Raw genomic sequence first — 15,940 nt, forward strand, 5'->3', positions numbered from 1 at the left:
TCTTATTTACTAAAGGGTCTTTTTCACCTTCATCCCTTCCACTGACATGATGAAAGGTAAACCTGCATACCTGAAAGTACCTCTACAAAGAATGATGCATTGCACATGTAAAAAAAATCGGGACAATTTATGGAACGGTGTTGAATGGATCTGTAATATTGCGCCCATAGGCTACTATGGCCCAATATTGTACCTCCAATGCACCCGATTTCATATATGGGGCATTCAGTGTTTTTTTCTCACACGGATGAATGCAAAATCCATGAGGAAAAAAAATATTATGACATGTTCCATTTAATGCGATCTTTACAGAGTTGTTCTAGGTTCTAGAGGAAAACCCGGTGCTACACAGAGAAACTATGCAGCGGCCCACAGAGCGCCTATGGCTGTAATACAGAACTGTAGGGGCTCCGTCTGCCGCCATATAGGCTTTGTACACATCTCTAAGGCCTTCAGTTGTGTGGATGAAAGGGGCACGGGTGAAGAACGCTTTAATTTAGGATCTCTGTTAAACAGTGTGCGTGATGTTAGGTGGAGTTTTCATCCTTTACGGAGATTTAGTGACCCATCATTTCACTCAAATGATAAAATACAGAACCTGTCCTACATCATCTAGCACACAGATCACAAAACAGCATGTACATTTTTGTCCACATCAGTGTCAACAACTTCTACTCTGGAACGTGCATTCCCATGTAGCAATTTTTGACAGCGATTATAGATTGGTGTCATGGACAGAAGGGCATAACATAACATATTCTCAATGTACGCTATTTAACAGTTGTATGCAACGTCTCAGAAAACATTCAGTATTTCTACTTCAATAAAACTCACCTGTCAGTACCACAATTATGATTACAGAGAACAGATCTGGATACTTGGCCAGTACACCTGGCAAATTCATGGAAAAGTGTTGTACACAGAAATGCTCAATTTGTTTGCCAATAAGTTCATCAAAGGCCGCACTCCAGGCACGGGCCACACTTGAGGTCCCTTAAACACAAAAGGAGGGAACCATTAAATAGTTAGAGAGGTGTATTGCTATGTAACCTTTAGGGTATGTTCACACGACCTATTTTCGTCCGTTTAAGACCGAAAAAGAGTCAAAAAATCGGAAGCAGACCGCCTCCAAACATCTGCCAACTGATTGCAATGGAAAATACGGCATTCTGTTCCGACTGAGCTTTTTTCGCTGCGGTTTTTTACGCGTAAAAAAAACGGCCGCGAAAGAGAAATGCAGGACACTTCTTGGGACGTTCTTGGAGCCGTTTTCCATAGACTCTTGAAAAAAGCTCCAAAAACGGCCGTAAAAACGCAGCAAAAATTGTGAGTGGCACAAAAAACGTCTGAAAATCAGGAGCTGTTTTCTCTTGAAAACAGCTCTGTATTTTTAGACGTTTTTGACTCTGCGTGTGAACATACCCTTATAGCTATACCTTTAAATGAAAGCTGGAAAAGTTTACCTCTTCTAATTAATTATTTCCATTTCATAGAGCCCTGAATAGCAAATCTGCCTAGTGATGTGGCAATGCCAGTGTACATGATATATCATTGCAACTGGGTAGATTGGAAGTTGAGAAGACCAAAAAAAAATATGAGTGACAACCCCTGTAAATGCTTGACTGTAAGCCATATTGGTTTGCACCCAGCTTCACCAAAAACAGATACAACAAAGAAATGGCAATTTTAATAACTTGACAGAACTACAAGGATTTATACTTAGGAGATTTCCTTTAAATTTTCAATTTAATGAGAAATGCTTTTCAGCTTCAATATTAATAGACGTGCATTTCAATCTCAGGATGTAATATGGCGTGTATACTGCTACAAGCCGGCCACAGGCTGGACAATGCATTTCACATGATATTTTTAGATTTTTAGTTCTGCTTGGTAACTGGCAGCCATGTAATCATCTCCTGTGATAGATGTGGGCAGTGTTTGAATAGTTATTTTCACTTGGAATGAGACTTTCAATATTCAAGCACTGTAGATGATTATTTCTGGATCAGGCAATGAACCAGTGAAAAAAACAACTTGTAGTGCACTTCTGTTTGGCTCTCAAAAAAAAATAAAAAATGCAGGAGCTTTCCATTGTGTATGGAAATAGTCATATATATATCATATAGACACAATATATATATAGAATACCCTTAAAGAAAATCTGTATACATGTAAAAAGTTTGAGCATAGCTGCAAAAACTCCAGGATAACCAAAGTGCCAAGAAAATCGACAGGTGGCACCTGGCTCCCAAAATCGACAGGATTTTGTCCAACCCTAGTTTGGGGAATCTGTATGATCCACTATTAAATCTGGACTAATACGCACAATGACACCCACTAATGTGAGCCCAGCACCTGACAGCCCTAACAATTGCAAGAATGAAAGTATTGACATTCTGCCAAGCGCAGTCCCCCTTTAATTTAATTCTGAGATTCCCATATCTCCAAGTTATGCCGATTGTCATCCCAATAGAACTGTAATGCAAAACGATAAATGGCTGAAAAGGCTCACGAATCAGGGGGAAATATAGTAGTAGATAGTTTTTAGCCCCCATCAGAATTTACTTATGGTAGATTAAAAATGGAATATCAAATTTGACTTACCAATAACATAAGACAAAATTAAATTCCAGCCCGTTACAAATGCCAGAAATTCCCCAACGGTGACATAGCTGTACAGGTAGGCAGAACCAGTTTTTGGAACTCTCGCTCCAAATTCGCCATAACATAGTCCAGCAAGAACAGAAGTAAGAGCAGCGATGAGGAAACATAGAACAATAGCAGGTCCAGCATTTTCTCGTGCCACAGCTCCGGCTAAGACATATACTCCAGCACCAAGAGTACTGCCCACTCCCAAAGCTACCAAGTCAAAAGTGTTGAGGCATCGCGACAGTTTGCTCTCCTTAGAGTCGAATCCCACAACCTTTCGGCGAAACAGTTGCTGTCCAAAACCGAGAAGAGCGTTGCAGCTCATTTTGATCTGGAAAAAAAAAAACACACACAATTAAAGAGAAGCATGTAATGACTAATGCCCTGTGCACATAGTCTAGCATTACTGTTCACATTTGGCAGACACATGGGGGGGGGGGGGGGTAGGAAATACGTGCAATAATGGGAGACCCATTTTTATTTCTGCTATATAGCCACCCTTCCTCTATGTACACCCTTTAATAACGGTGAGGCTTTTTGGCATAGATGTTCTGTAGCAAAATGTAAACATCATTTACCAGTTTATAGTCATGGGCACTAGATAAATGAGACTTTGATGGGAAATAAAATATTACAAGAAATTACGCAACAACCAAAGGGATTGTATGAGAATACAAAAATAAATAATAAATAAATAGTTATATATATATATATATATATATATATTTATTTTTTAAAGAAGTAGCGCCACCCTTGTATATAGTCTGTGGCCTTTCGTCTAATTTCATAGAACCCCTTTAAGCAAAAATAAGACAGCAAGAAAGATAGTGGTTCTTCTTAGCCATTGTGTATATCGTTATTTCATAGAGGCAAATTCATAGTCATTTACAAACAGGGCGTTCACAGGTTTTGGTCACAGGTTTTGGTCACACTGCATAAGGCGGTCCAGTAGTTTCAACTGCCCCCGATGAAGTGACAAATACTATAAATGGCATGTGATAAATTGGGGACCCGGTTACAGATGTTGCATTGAGGGTCAGGAGCCTCAAGTTATATCTCTGTTTATAAACATCCAAATGTAAAAAAATATAAATACATAAAATAAAAAAACAAACAAACAAAAAACTTATCTTTGTTGACAGAGGCAGTTAACTTCCCATTATCAAAACAGTCACACATCTTTTGTTAGTTCTGAAACAATTTATCTAAGAGGCCTTGAGACTACTGGTGAGAACTTCTTGCTGGAAGTTAGTAAGAGACCACAAACTACAATGCTCAGTAAGGCTTCGTTCACATCTGTGCTAGGGCTCCGCTCTGTCAGAGATTTCCGTCTGAACGGAGCCCTGAAATACGCAAACGGAAACCACGGGTTTCCATTTGCGTCTGTCAGGGCTCCGTTCAGACGGAAATCTCTGACTGAGCGGAGCCCTAGCGCAGATGTGAACGAAGCCTAAGAGAAACCAGTTCACATCACGTTAGTGTTATATGCTTAGTGTGCTCTGTCGGTACACGTTAGGCATATCAATAGGGAATTATTAACCCGACGGAGGCTAAAAGTTCCCTATAGGCCTCCGCTGTACCAGTTTACTTAAAGCAAGGTATAACACGGTGTATGTATATATATATATATATATATATATATATATATATACACATACATACACACACACACATATACATACACATACACACACATTTTTTTATTATTTTTTTTCATTACAATGGGAGCCTATGGTTGACCTATTCCACTGTAGGGCTGCACAGTGGGATACATTGCACATACGTTGGAAATATGTGTTGAATGCTTTTATCGGCATAAACATCTGAGAGCCATCACGTGATGTTAACAGGGCCTTAATTCAGTCAAGAAATACAGTAGCCAAACATACTCGCTTTTGTGAACCGTGTATATAACATAAAATATGAAAAATAGAAGTTGAACCCATAAAGCAAACATGAAATATAGCTCCAAGGTTTAATCATTTAACTAGTGCAAGTCAGTAAACAGCCGAGCCTGTGATATTCCAACGAGCAGGGAACTAGTTTATCCAGGGGATAGTCCAATGCCAAAAGAGATTTCTAACCAGATGTTTAGAGATATTTCCAGAGACCGTCAGCCCCGAAAACCCCCCTAAACTACAGTAATTCGTAAACAGCTTGAAAGATACGGATTCCAATCCTGCAATTTGTATGTTTCTACTCACTTGCATTCCCACCACTGTAAGCCTACAAACGGGCCGTGCGCAGGGTGCTGATGCATAGAGAGGACTACTAAGCTTGTCGTATAATGGAGAGGACTAATTACTCTCCACCAGTATGCAGCGTACGGCCCTTTTGTGGGCTTACAGCGGGGGAATCAGAGTAGCAACATGGAGGCTTTTTCTGTAGGAATCCAACAGAAGACTGTCCCATTGAATGCTGTATAATAGAGATTCTACTAGGGGACAATACCTCCATAAAACAGTGCCGGAAGGTGGCACCAAATGGCGGTGGTTAGATGGATATACGCAAATAGCTCAAATTCCTGTTATACTTGGCTTAATATTACCTCCAGTCACTCACTCTCTTCGCAGCTATCATAGACGGAGTATTTGCAGATCATGGCATGAGAGATATCCCTAGTGATATAAATGTGTATCAGAGAGAATTGTCCCATCTGGTGATTGACGGATCGTCACAGGTCCGTCTTACGGAACGTCCAGCGATGAGCTGTTATCACCAGGAGAAGCTCTGTGCCACTCATTTTCCTGACTTGCAACTGCTGCAGTAGAAATGTGGCATTACATGGTGGGCAGTCTAATAAATGGTTGACCATGTAATACATGGTCATATTGAGCCTGCCTGTAGGGGGGGGCTGTTCTTTGTGGGGGACCCACTCCATGAGTTGATGGATGAACCCCTTTAAGTAAACCAGTACCTGCTGTTTAATAAGGAAACATTTAATACACGTTTTATTAAAGGGGTATTCCCATCATCGAATACAAAAAATAAATGCATGATAGGTGCAGGTCTCTCACCTATTCAGAAAACAGCCCATGACCTCGATCCATGGAGGCAATTCTCCTCAATTTAATGACTTGCTCATGATTTCTGAGATGGTATACACAATCTTGTTTATGGACATCATCTTTCCCATCAACTCAAGATTGATAATTGTATTTTCTGATGAATTTGCTCTTCTCGTAATATCTCCAACATAAGATGTCAGACTGGTCATTTGGCCTTGAATTGGAAGGTTAGGTTGTTTGTCACTACTTTTCACATACTATGTTTTTATTGCCAGCTTTTCACCTGTATGTTTTGCTACTTTCTATGTTTTAATATCACAATCCCTTCAACCAAACAGGAACATAGAACAAAAAGCGTACTTACTAATGCCTCCTGCATGTCATACCTGACGTCAGCAGCGCAAATCTTATTCAGGTTGACAAGTTAAGCCACATCACTAATCTAAATGTTGATAATGTTAATCCGCCAATTTGGCAGCGGTTTACACTCATTGCACAGCTTCACAGGCATCGGTTATGGAGCTGTAGAAGGATTGCTGGTGTGGTTATTATACCATTTCTATATGTAATTCACATCATTTAGCACATATTCATACTGGTAATATATAGCAGGAGTGGCTGATCTTTTTCCGTATGGGAGCTATTTTTTGTGAAAGAGTTAGGTGATCTACCAGGGGATTATGGCAGTGGCATAACTTCAAGCTCCTGGGCTCCAATGCAAAATCTGTAAAAGGGCCCCTCACCAACTACGCCACTTCATTTGTAGAATTGGTATCCTCATATTAGGCGGAAGGACCTTTTGGGCACCTTCAGTCTCCATGGCTCAGATGCGACCACAACCTCGGCACCCTCTATACCTATGCCCCTGGACTCGGGACACGTGGTGCCGGAGGGCGTTGCGGAAAACTTGCCTCTTTTCATGCCCCTCTTTCAGATGGCCCCAGCGCCCCATAATAAAGAGATAGTAGCCACAGCTCCTTATTGCACTTGCTCCTCAGCTTTCTTCATACATGACCATGCTGCTCCTTCCCTTTTTTATGTGTTAGAGTGTATATTTGATGTAAAGGCGTATAAGGACTAAACCAGCCAATCGTACTGGTCGAGACTCCATATCCTTTATATAACTTGGTAATGAGCCTTACCCTAGAAAAGTGAGGGCGGTAATAGGCACGGGAGAAATAAACCTATAAGAAGGTGGTTTTCCCTCTTCCGTGTTGATGCCAGGAGACGAATAGCCTTGTGGACCAACATAAAGATCTTCTGATCCCCGCTCTGAGGTCTACTGGTAGATTGTGATCTATTTGGCCAAAGTGGATATAAAGTATTCAGCAGAATTGAGCAAATATCTTTAAAACTTCTGCTTTCAAATGACTCAATTTTGTTATCTCTAGTACTGGGCATTATGGTGGGAGAATGCTAGTGTGGTTTTAAATATTTTTTTTAGGCCTCCCACTAATGGCACATGTAGCAAATCCTAAAAACTAATATTTTCTTTCATGTTATTCTATAATAATGTCATGCTGTTTCAATGGACACTTTCTACGAATAAAAATATTTGCATTCCAGGGTGGAATTTTACAGCTTACAAAAGTAATTAGATGGTGATCAAGGCCACGCAGCGCACAGATGGGAGTATCTGCTAGAGCAGGGTCTAAACAATTCGCTAACTTTTTACAAGAGATGACATAAGTAACGGGTGATCAAATCTTCCTTCTAACGTCAACATAAGAGACGACTCAGGGGAAGCCGGGCCAGGTTTACATATAGACACTGCATAACACCTCTTTGGGAACTGGTCTCTATCTTCAGGAGACGTAAGCAGATATCTACGTTTACTATTCGTTTATTTTATTGTGTAAAAAATATTTAATAAAAATTCTGTACTGCTGCCTATATACAGACAAATTCCTTCAATCCAGCATCAATATTCCGTCCATATGGCCAGAACAGATGGATGTAGCGCATAGTAATGGCTGACGGCAGGTAAACTACTACTCCCTGCAATGGAGGTCACAGAGATCTGGGACCAAATTGTAAGCATGTCAGCAATCATCCTGGGTAGTTTCAAAGTTGCAGGTGCAAGACATCCGGTTTGTAGGTTTCTATAAAGCAATAAATATATATTTCGAGAATACAGTTCATGTTCAGCTGGAATGAGGGCAAATGTTTAAGTGCATTACGGACTATTGACAGACATCAATGTGTTAAATGTAATTTAATTCTATGTATGGATACAATTTAACAGCAGATACGACTGTATCTGTAATTCCAACATGCAAAGATAGTTTGTAATCTTAAAAATGGCTTATTAATACTGGACACATCCCAGAAACAATGGTCACCTGGAGGGTCTGCCGCTGAGAAGAAGCCTCTCTCCTTGTCCTTCATACCCACAGGCAACCCCAGAGACCTTGAAAATGTTTCATGTGCATTCGTCTGCCAAAAACCTTTTTTTTTCTTTCTTTTTTTTTTTTGGAAGACAAAGATATTTTGACCATAATGAAAACTAGACCTGACTGAACATAGAATACTGTAGCAGATATTCTTCTAGGATGTAATGTTACAGTCTTGAAATTCAGATATAACATATGGGCATTTAAATCTGATAGGAATAAATGAAATAAATGAGTAAATAAATAAAAACAAAATCAGAACTTCGGGCCTGTTTACATCAGCGGTGGTTTCCATTCATGGGCTCAGTTGCAGCTTTCTGCCGGAAGAACCCATAGCTTCCGTTTTCATTATCATTGATTTCAGTGGCAATGCTTCCATTGCAAATGGTTTCAGTTTGTTGTCTGTTCCATAAGGTTGCCGTTTTTTTAGCGGAAACAATAGCGTAGTTGACTACGCTATCGTTAGCGCTAAAAAAAGGAAACCTTTCGGAACGGAAACAAATGGAAACCATTTGCAACGGAATCATTGCCATTGAAGTCAAAGGTAATGCAAACAGGGGCTTTGGTTTCCGTTTGGCTTTCCGTTCATGGGTTCCTCAGACGGAAAGCTGCAATGGAACCCATGAACGGAAACCAACGCTGATTTTAACACCACCTTATTTTGTTTTTTTACATTTAGTGTATAGGTTAGGAAAACTCCTGACGTACATGCTAAACGTGTCCATGGGGCTCCATTGTCCGACAGAGGCCAAAAGAGTATCTGGATATTATACGTCAGCGTACTGCCCCAAAAAAAAAAAAGTAGTTGTAGTAAACTACTAAATAAAAAACAATTGATATTTTTATTTATTTATTTTTTAGCATGGTAGATTTTGGGTGACATACCACTTTATGGCATTTGTCACAGGCTTCATCCATTAAACTGATACATCGTAAGCTTTACATAACATATCCATTAAACGGATGCAATTATAGCCTATGGGTAACGGACATATTAAACAAATGCCCAACAGTGGCATCCACCCCCCATAGACCATAATAGTATCCATTTAACGGAAATGTCATGAAAAGGGTCATGAGCGTTCCTAAATTATCCATTAAACAGGTATCGTTATAGTCTAAGGTGAAGGGTGCCACTGTTAGGCACCAGTCACAGCCTAGGCTTAACGTATACATCAGGAGCTTTTCCTGAGCGTATACGTTAAATGTAGGCCAAAAAAAAGTGATGTGAACAGCCCCGCAGCTGAGCTCCTATAACACAGTCATACAGTTCTACCTTGCAAATTTCCAGAACAATCTCTCTGCCGACAATAATTCAGCAAGTCGTTTTGAGAGTTTTCAGCTCTGAAGGCTGCAGGATTGTACATGCAGCACTGGACCATAATACAGGCTGTAATTGAGGTTCGGTAGGAGAGAAGTAATGTAGTATATTAATATGAGCACTGTAGATAAATGTAAGGCGGTCTCCTTACTATCGCCTTTTCTGCCCCAATAGTAGCCCGGTCATGCCTGGTAAATAGGATGAAACAAAGGAGCCACATATCCATACACCGAGCCTAAAATTGATCGCTCTTAATGGAAAATATTTTTAACACTATTTTATTCTTATCACTGGATGTGTTTATCGTTCCATTCAGGAGGGATCTATAAAACATTGTATTCATACAGGCCAGTGGTTTCATACTGGGAGCTATGTAGCACACCAAGAGGCACCTCAGGGTAAAACCCAACCCCCCCCCCCCCCTCAAGGGGCAAAAGCATTACGTGGCAAGGGGTATTTCTGTTCTGAGCTTCTCACTTGTAAAAAAATATATATATATATATATATATATATATATCCATCACATTGCCCTACAGCACTATTGCTCTGTTAGGCAAGACAAGGACCAGTAGAAGAGGAAGAGTTTTCATTTTTTACCCCCCCATTGGGTAATTACCTACTAAAATCATCAGCCATATAATCATCCATTTCTAACGTAAGTCACACAGAGACCGCAATGATCAGTGTTTTTTTAATAATTTGTAGTTTCATGTAACCTCCATGTGAAGCGCACATAATACAAGCAGAACAGGTCACATCTCACCAACTTGTTCATTGCCCGTGATGCTGCTTACACCACGACCGGGTTATCGGCGCGGACGTCACATGTACGAGGGACACTAATCACAGATTAACCTGCTCTGACATCTATATTTAGTGGTGGGAAAACAGACGACATCAACGTGCAGAATATCTATACTATGTAAACAGCTACAAAAAAAATAAAAAACGGCTCTGATCGGATTATATGCTTAATAAGTCATACGGCATCACATTTCTTAACCCTGAAATGACTGTAAGCATGCAGGCCAACAATAAACACGGATCACTGGGCTCCATACATTATGGAAATGTATATATACACCTGCAGTCTTATATGTAGTCATTGAAATTCATTGCCGAGATGGTTTTCAAGAAGTGCGTACACGCAGCTTAGATATTCACAAGTCAGTACGCCACATGTGGAGAAGAAAAAATGGTTACAACAATACTAACCACTTGCTAACCCGGGTATTTTTACCTCTTAATGGCCAGACTCCATTTATCTAAACTATTGTTTTTGCTTTTTTCACTATATATGGGGAATGTGGTTGTTTTTTTTAAGTATTGGGTTTACAGAGAACAAATGTATTTTTAACACAATGGAATTTTTTTAGTGCTATAAAATATCAACCAATTTATGTATCCCTAAACTCATCCTTAGGCCTGATTTACACGAGCGTGTGCGTTTTGCGCGCGCAAAAAACGCTGTGTTTTGTGTGCGCAAAAGGCAATTGACAGCTCCGTGTGTCATCCGTGTATGATGCGCGGCTGCGTGATTTTCGCGCACCCATTGACTTCAATGGGTGCGTGATGCGTGAAAAACGCACGATTATAGAACATGTCGTGAGTTTTACGCAACGCACTCACGCTGCGCAAAATTCACGCATCGTCTAAACTGCCCCATAGAGTAATATAAGTGCGTACGACACGCGTGAAAAGCACGCGCGTCGCACGCGCGTATATTACGCTCGTGTAAATGAGGCCTTATATTGGTTCCCCATGATTATTATCAATTGTAAAAGTTCCTGTTTTCGGGGGTGTTCTCTCAGCTTATGTGTGAAACAGAAAATTACAACGCCAATTTAAAAGGAAAAACAAGCGTTTGTTTTTTTTTAAAAAAAGCAGATTTGCCAAGAATTTTTTTTAAGCATTTCTTCAAAGTGTTTTTTTTGGCATTGTCCTTTGAAAATGTTAAAAGCATGCTTCAAAAACACCTCAAGAAGGGACAGATCGCGTCTTTTTTACGAAGTGTATTTTTACACTGCATTTTATTTTATTTTTATACCGCAGTGTAATTCCGATACGTATGAAATACACAGCTTTTCACCATTGTAATGAATAGGAGGCTGCTTGCAGGCGTTTTTTTTAGGTGTATTTTGAATTGTAATGCAAGTTTTACACTCCGAAATCCGATGAAAAACTCTTAGATCAAGAGCTATGGATTGCGTAAGCTGAAAAACAAAAAATACATATTTGGATTTTTGATATGCTTTATTTTACAACATGTCCCCCAAAGGGACACAATAGACCTTCAGGATACACTCAAACATTTTTTATTTTTTTTAACATTCCAGTTTTCCTCTGTAGTTGGATCTGACATGGCAGCCCATGTGACACGGTCACATTCACAGCTGAACTTTGTTACAAGATCTCCGTTCTGGCTTATAGAAAGACGTCCCGAGCGGGAGACCCCCCCCCCCCCCATCTATGAGAGGATGTTCATTAACGGTAGTGTATTATAGTATATACTATAGGGATGCACGATGCATCGAAACTTCGATACTGTTTCGATACCGTGCACCCTCATAACGGTTCGATACCGTTATCTCATGTATTTCGATACCAAGCTGACGCACAGCTTAGTAATAGTAATTAACCCCATCATGTCCCTTACACATTAACCCATTATGACTGAGGAACATGATGGGGTTAATTACTATTAATGTGAGGCCCATTCAAAATTCATCATCACACCTTGCGCCTCACATCAGAAAATGGAAAAACTTATTTTTTTTTATCACTGTTGGCAAAGTATCGTTTTGATATCGAAATTCGCAATACTACACAAAAGTATATCACACCGAGCAGCCCATGAAGGCAGTGATGTGGCAGGTCCAGATATTTTACACTGGAACCCGTAACCTATACCACAGGACAGAACAAACATTCCTTAGCTGTGACCAGTTAGGTCAATCTGACAAAGTTGCCGAATTCCAGGTATATTTTCCAGGAGGGATCAATAATGCTTATCTCATGGGACGTGTGCGCGGTCACCATTTGAGGTTCTTATACAAACCAAACACTCCCTATTCTCAGAATGGCTACAACATGAATATAGTAGATTTTGTCATGGTAAAGATTGTGTTGAACTTTTGCCGTGATTTTCACACACTAAGGCCGGATTCACACAAGCGTGTGCGTTTTGTGCGCGCAAAAGGTCCGTGTGTTATCAGCATATGATGCGTGGCTGCGTGATTTTCGCGCAGCTGGCATCAAGAGGACACTCTGGTTTTATGTTTACAAACAGAAAAGCACGTGGTGCTTTTCAGTTTTCATTCATTGTTTTTACTGCTGTTGCGCGAATCACGCGCGACACCCGGAAGTGCTTCTGAAGTTCCGTGTGAGGTTTTCACGCACCCATTGACTTCAATGGGTGCGTGCAGCGCGAAACACGGCCAAATATAGGACATCGCGCGTTTCACTGACAGTCTGAACGGCCCCATTCAGTAACAAAGGTCCGCGCGACGCACATGAAAATCACACGCGTAGCACGGACGTATTATACGTTCGTGTGAATAAGGCCTAAAGGGGTATTCTAGTCACAAAAAGTGGTTACCCATCGATAGGTGATAGCTGTTAAATTGGTGGGGGTCCAACCACTGGGACCCACCACCAATCACCAGAATGGGGGTCCCGTGTCCCCTGCTCCCACAAGACCACTAGCAGCAGGTATTGAATGGAATGCAGATCATACATGAACCCGATGGAAACTGCGAACGTCTCGGGAGGGGGGGGGCTGGTGTCTAGTATACGGCTGTTGCAAAGCTTCAACTCACAACATGCAGTTGTCAGAGTATGATGGTAGTTGTAGTTTTACAACAGATAGAGACACCCAGGTTGGAGACCATTGTAGTATAGCCACCACATCATCTCAGAGAGGAGATGCCGCCCAGCTTCTTCAGACTGCTGAATGGTAAATCTACCCTGTTCTGCAGCAATATGGAGTAGAGGGTGTATTGCACAGAGCCTGTCCCTTGGCACATGGAGTCCTGACGACTCAAAGAATCAACCAGGTGTTAAAGTTGTAGCCTGAAGAGTGTTTGTGACATTGTTGCACTGAAGTCACTAACTCCTATGGCGCATTTGCTGGGATTTAAAGCAGCACTTTGACAAGAGACACCCTGTACAGGAGATGGATGACGCAACACACGGAATTATTTCTTCCGTTCAGTTTTGGGACTTAAGACGGCTACACATAAAACTGCACTCTCTGGCAAAAACAAGTAGAGCATAGAATCACCTGCCAGTTACTGTTATATTCCCCCTTCCACCATTTATTAGGCTTCATGAACTGTGCGTTTTGGCACCTAATATGTCCAGTCGTGCATAGTGACTTGTGAGGTTCTGTACATTGGACCGAGTTTCCCCATGAAGCAATTTTTGTCAGATTGTTATATATATATATATATATATATATATATAAATAACAAAGACATTTTGCAGCACTCCAATATGAAAAAAGTGGTGGTTTATTCAGCCAACAAAAGGCGACGTTTCTGTCCTACAATAGGACCTTTATCAGGCATCCTGCTTGGAGTGCTGCAAGATTTCTTTGTTATTTACATTATTTAGTCCTTGGATCAGGACGACTTGCTTGGCACCCATACAACTGCTTTTCGTGAGTGCTGCTGTTTTCAATTTGTGTGCATGGGGCTTTAACCAGACAGTCCCCCGGACCTGACAGGTTCAGTGACAGTGGGTCCTGCGTGTCCCTGACATGCAGGTTCCACCTGTTATCTAAGTTCATAACTTAAGCCTCATACACACGACTGTAGCCATGTGTATGACCTGTGATTGCGGCACGGACGGCCGCGGAGTGTTATCCGTGGGCCGCCCGCAAATCCCGGACCGTGCACACATTGACTTAAGGCCTCATGCACACGACCGTAGCCATGTACACGGCCGTGATTTCCGGGTCGGTCGGCCACGAAGTGACAGTCGCGAGCCGCCCGCAAATCGCTGGCTGTGCACATGGCCGCGGCCATTATTTTCAATGAGCCACAGAACACAGCCGTAATAAGGCTTGCCCATTCTTTCTGCGGTCCGGGCTCCGGGGGCCATGCACGGACCGTGAAAACCACGGTTATGTGCATGGCCCCATAGGAATGAATGGGGTTGCAATTCTCCCGTGGATTTTCAGGGGAATTGCGGCCGCAAAAGCTCGTTCGTGTGCATGGGGCCTAAATGAGCCCGGACCGCAAATGCGGCCCGTATAATGACAGTGTGCCAGATGGTCTTCACATACGGCACACTGTTCAGGTCAATAGAAACCTTACTCTGCAAGAATCACAATTATTTATAAACCCCTTTGTCCCATGCCAAAGGTCACGTCAATATGTTAAAAGCTATGGACGTGACCTCATAAAACAATGGCTTGTGGGCACGCTAAGGTCAGTCAATATGTACAATGTCTTTCTAGGCACAGCTAAAGTTCACAGATAGAAGAAAAAAAAAACATAGTACCCGAGTCCACTTCAACTGGATAATATAAAATGGTGTAGAATTGTGTAGATTCCCTAGTGTCCGATATAACTGAGCAAATCAGAATATTTTGCTGTATATTTACATGTACTTGAGACTATTCAGGGTTACTGGTCACTCAGAAATCTTATTACAGCACTGAAGTTGACTTTTGTGTAGGTAAACAAAAAATAAAACCCTGAAGTAATCTTATGTACAGCGTAATAATTTATACCACATTATCTTCCTATGATAGGGACAAAAAAAACACGCCTGGATCTGCCTGGTATGAATGCAGCTGTGAATATCCCAGATAATAGAACATGCTGCTATCTCTAGGTTTAGAATTGCTCAACAATTATAAAAAGGGACACTAAACCCAAAAACCTAGAAAAAAAATAAAAAAGCATCACAGAAAGAAAACTCTTCTATAAGCTCATGAAACATCACAAAGAAACCTAACCTGGGTTCTTTACCGAACGATCCTTTCCATGTTAAACTTGAATGCCAGGCAGGCCTTAAGCCTAATTCACACGAGCGTGAAAATAAGGCACGTCACACGGACCTATGCAAGTTAATGGGGCCATTCAGACATTCAGTGTTTTTCACGCAGCGTGTGTCCGCTGTGTGAAACTCACTAGATGTCCTATACTTGTGCGTTTTTAGCGCATCACGCACCCATTGAAGTCTATGGGTGCGTGAAAATCACAGATAGCACACGGACGCACATCCGTGATTCACGCAACAGTTGCTAAAGAAATGATGAGAAAAATAAAAACCTCCTTCAGTTTATTTTGCGGACGTAAAAAACGCATGACATACGGATGACATACGCGCGTAAAAAAACGCTCACCACACTTTCTTACTGCCCAACTGGGCGTGTTTTTACTTTTGACCCTGTGGGCGTTGGTCAAAAGTAAAAACACGCCCAGTTAGGCATTAAGAAAGTAATTAGCATAAAGCTAAAATCGCTCATAACTTGGTGAAAATAGATTGTTTTTCTAAATAAAAAGCACTGCTGTCGCCTACATTACAGCGCCCATCTCATTATGTAGGTGATAGGGCAC

The 15,940-nt window shown here is 41.2% G+C and overlaps 1 protein-coding gene across 1 annotated transcript in view; it reads right to left on the reverse strand.

Annotated features, from left to right (window-relative positions):
• SLC7A1 (solute carrier family 7 member 1) overlaps positions 1-15,940 on the reverse strand; it is a 50,632-nt gene that overhangs the window by 25,017 nt on the left and 9,675 nt on the right. The window contains exons 2-3 of the mRNA XM_075851680.1: positions 2,605-2,980; positions 835-993 (exon numbers count right to left, since the gene is read on the reverse strand). Of these exons, the coding sequence (XP_075707795.1) occupies positions 835-993; positions 2,605-2,974 (529 nt within the window). The 5' untranslated portion in view covers positions 2,975-2,980. The remainder of the gene's footprint in view (positions 1-834; positions 994-2,604; positions 2,981-15,940) is intronic.

The sequence above is a fragment of the Rhinoderma darwinii genome, chromosome 2 (genome assembly GCF_050947455.1).
Source record: "Rhinoderma darwinii isolate aRhiDar2 chromosome 2, aRhiDar2.hap1, whole genome shotgun sequence".
In the NCBI taxonomy this organism is placed as follows: domain Eukaryota; kingdom Metazoa; phylum Chordata; class Amphibia; order Anura; family Rhinodermatidae; genus Rhinoderma; species Rhinoderma darwinii.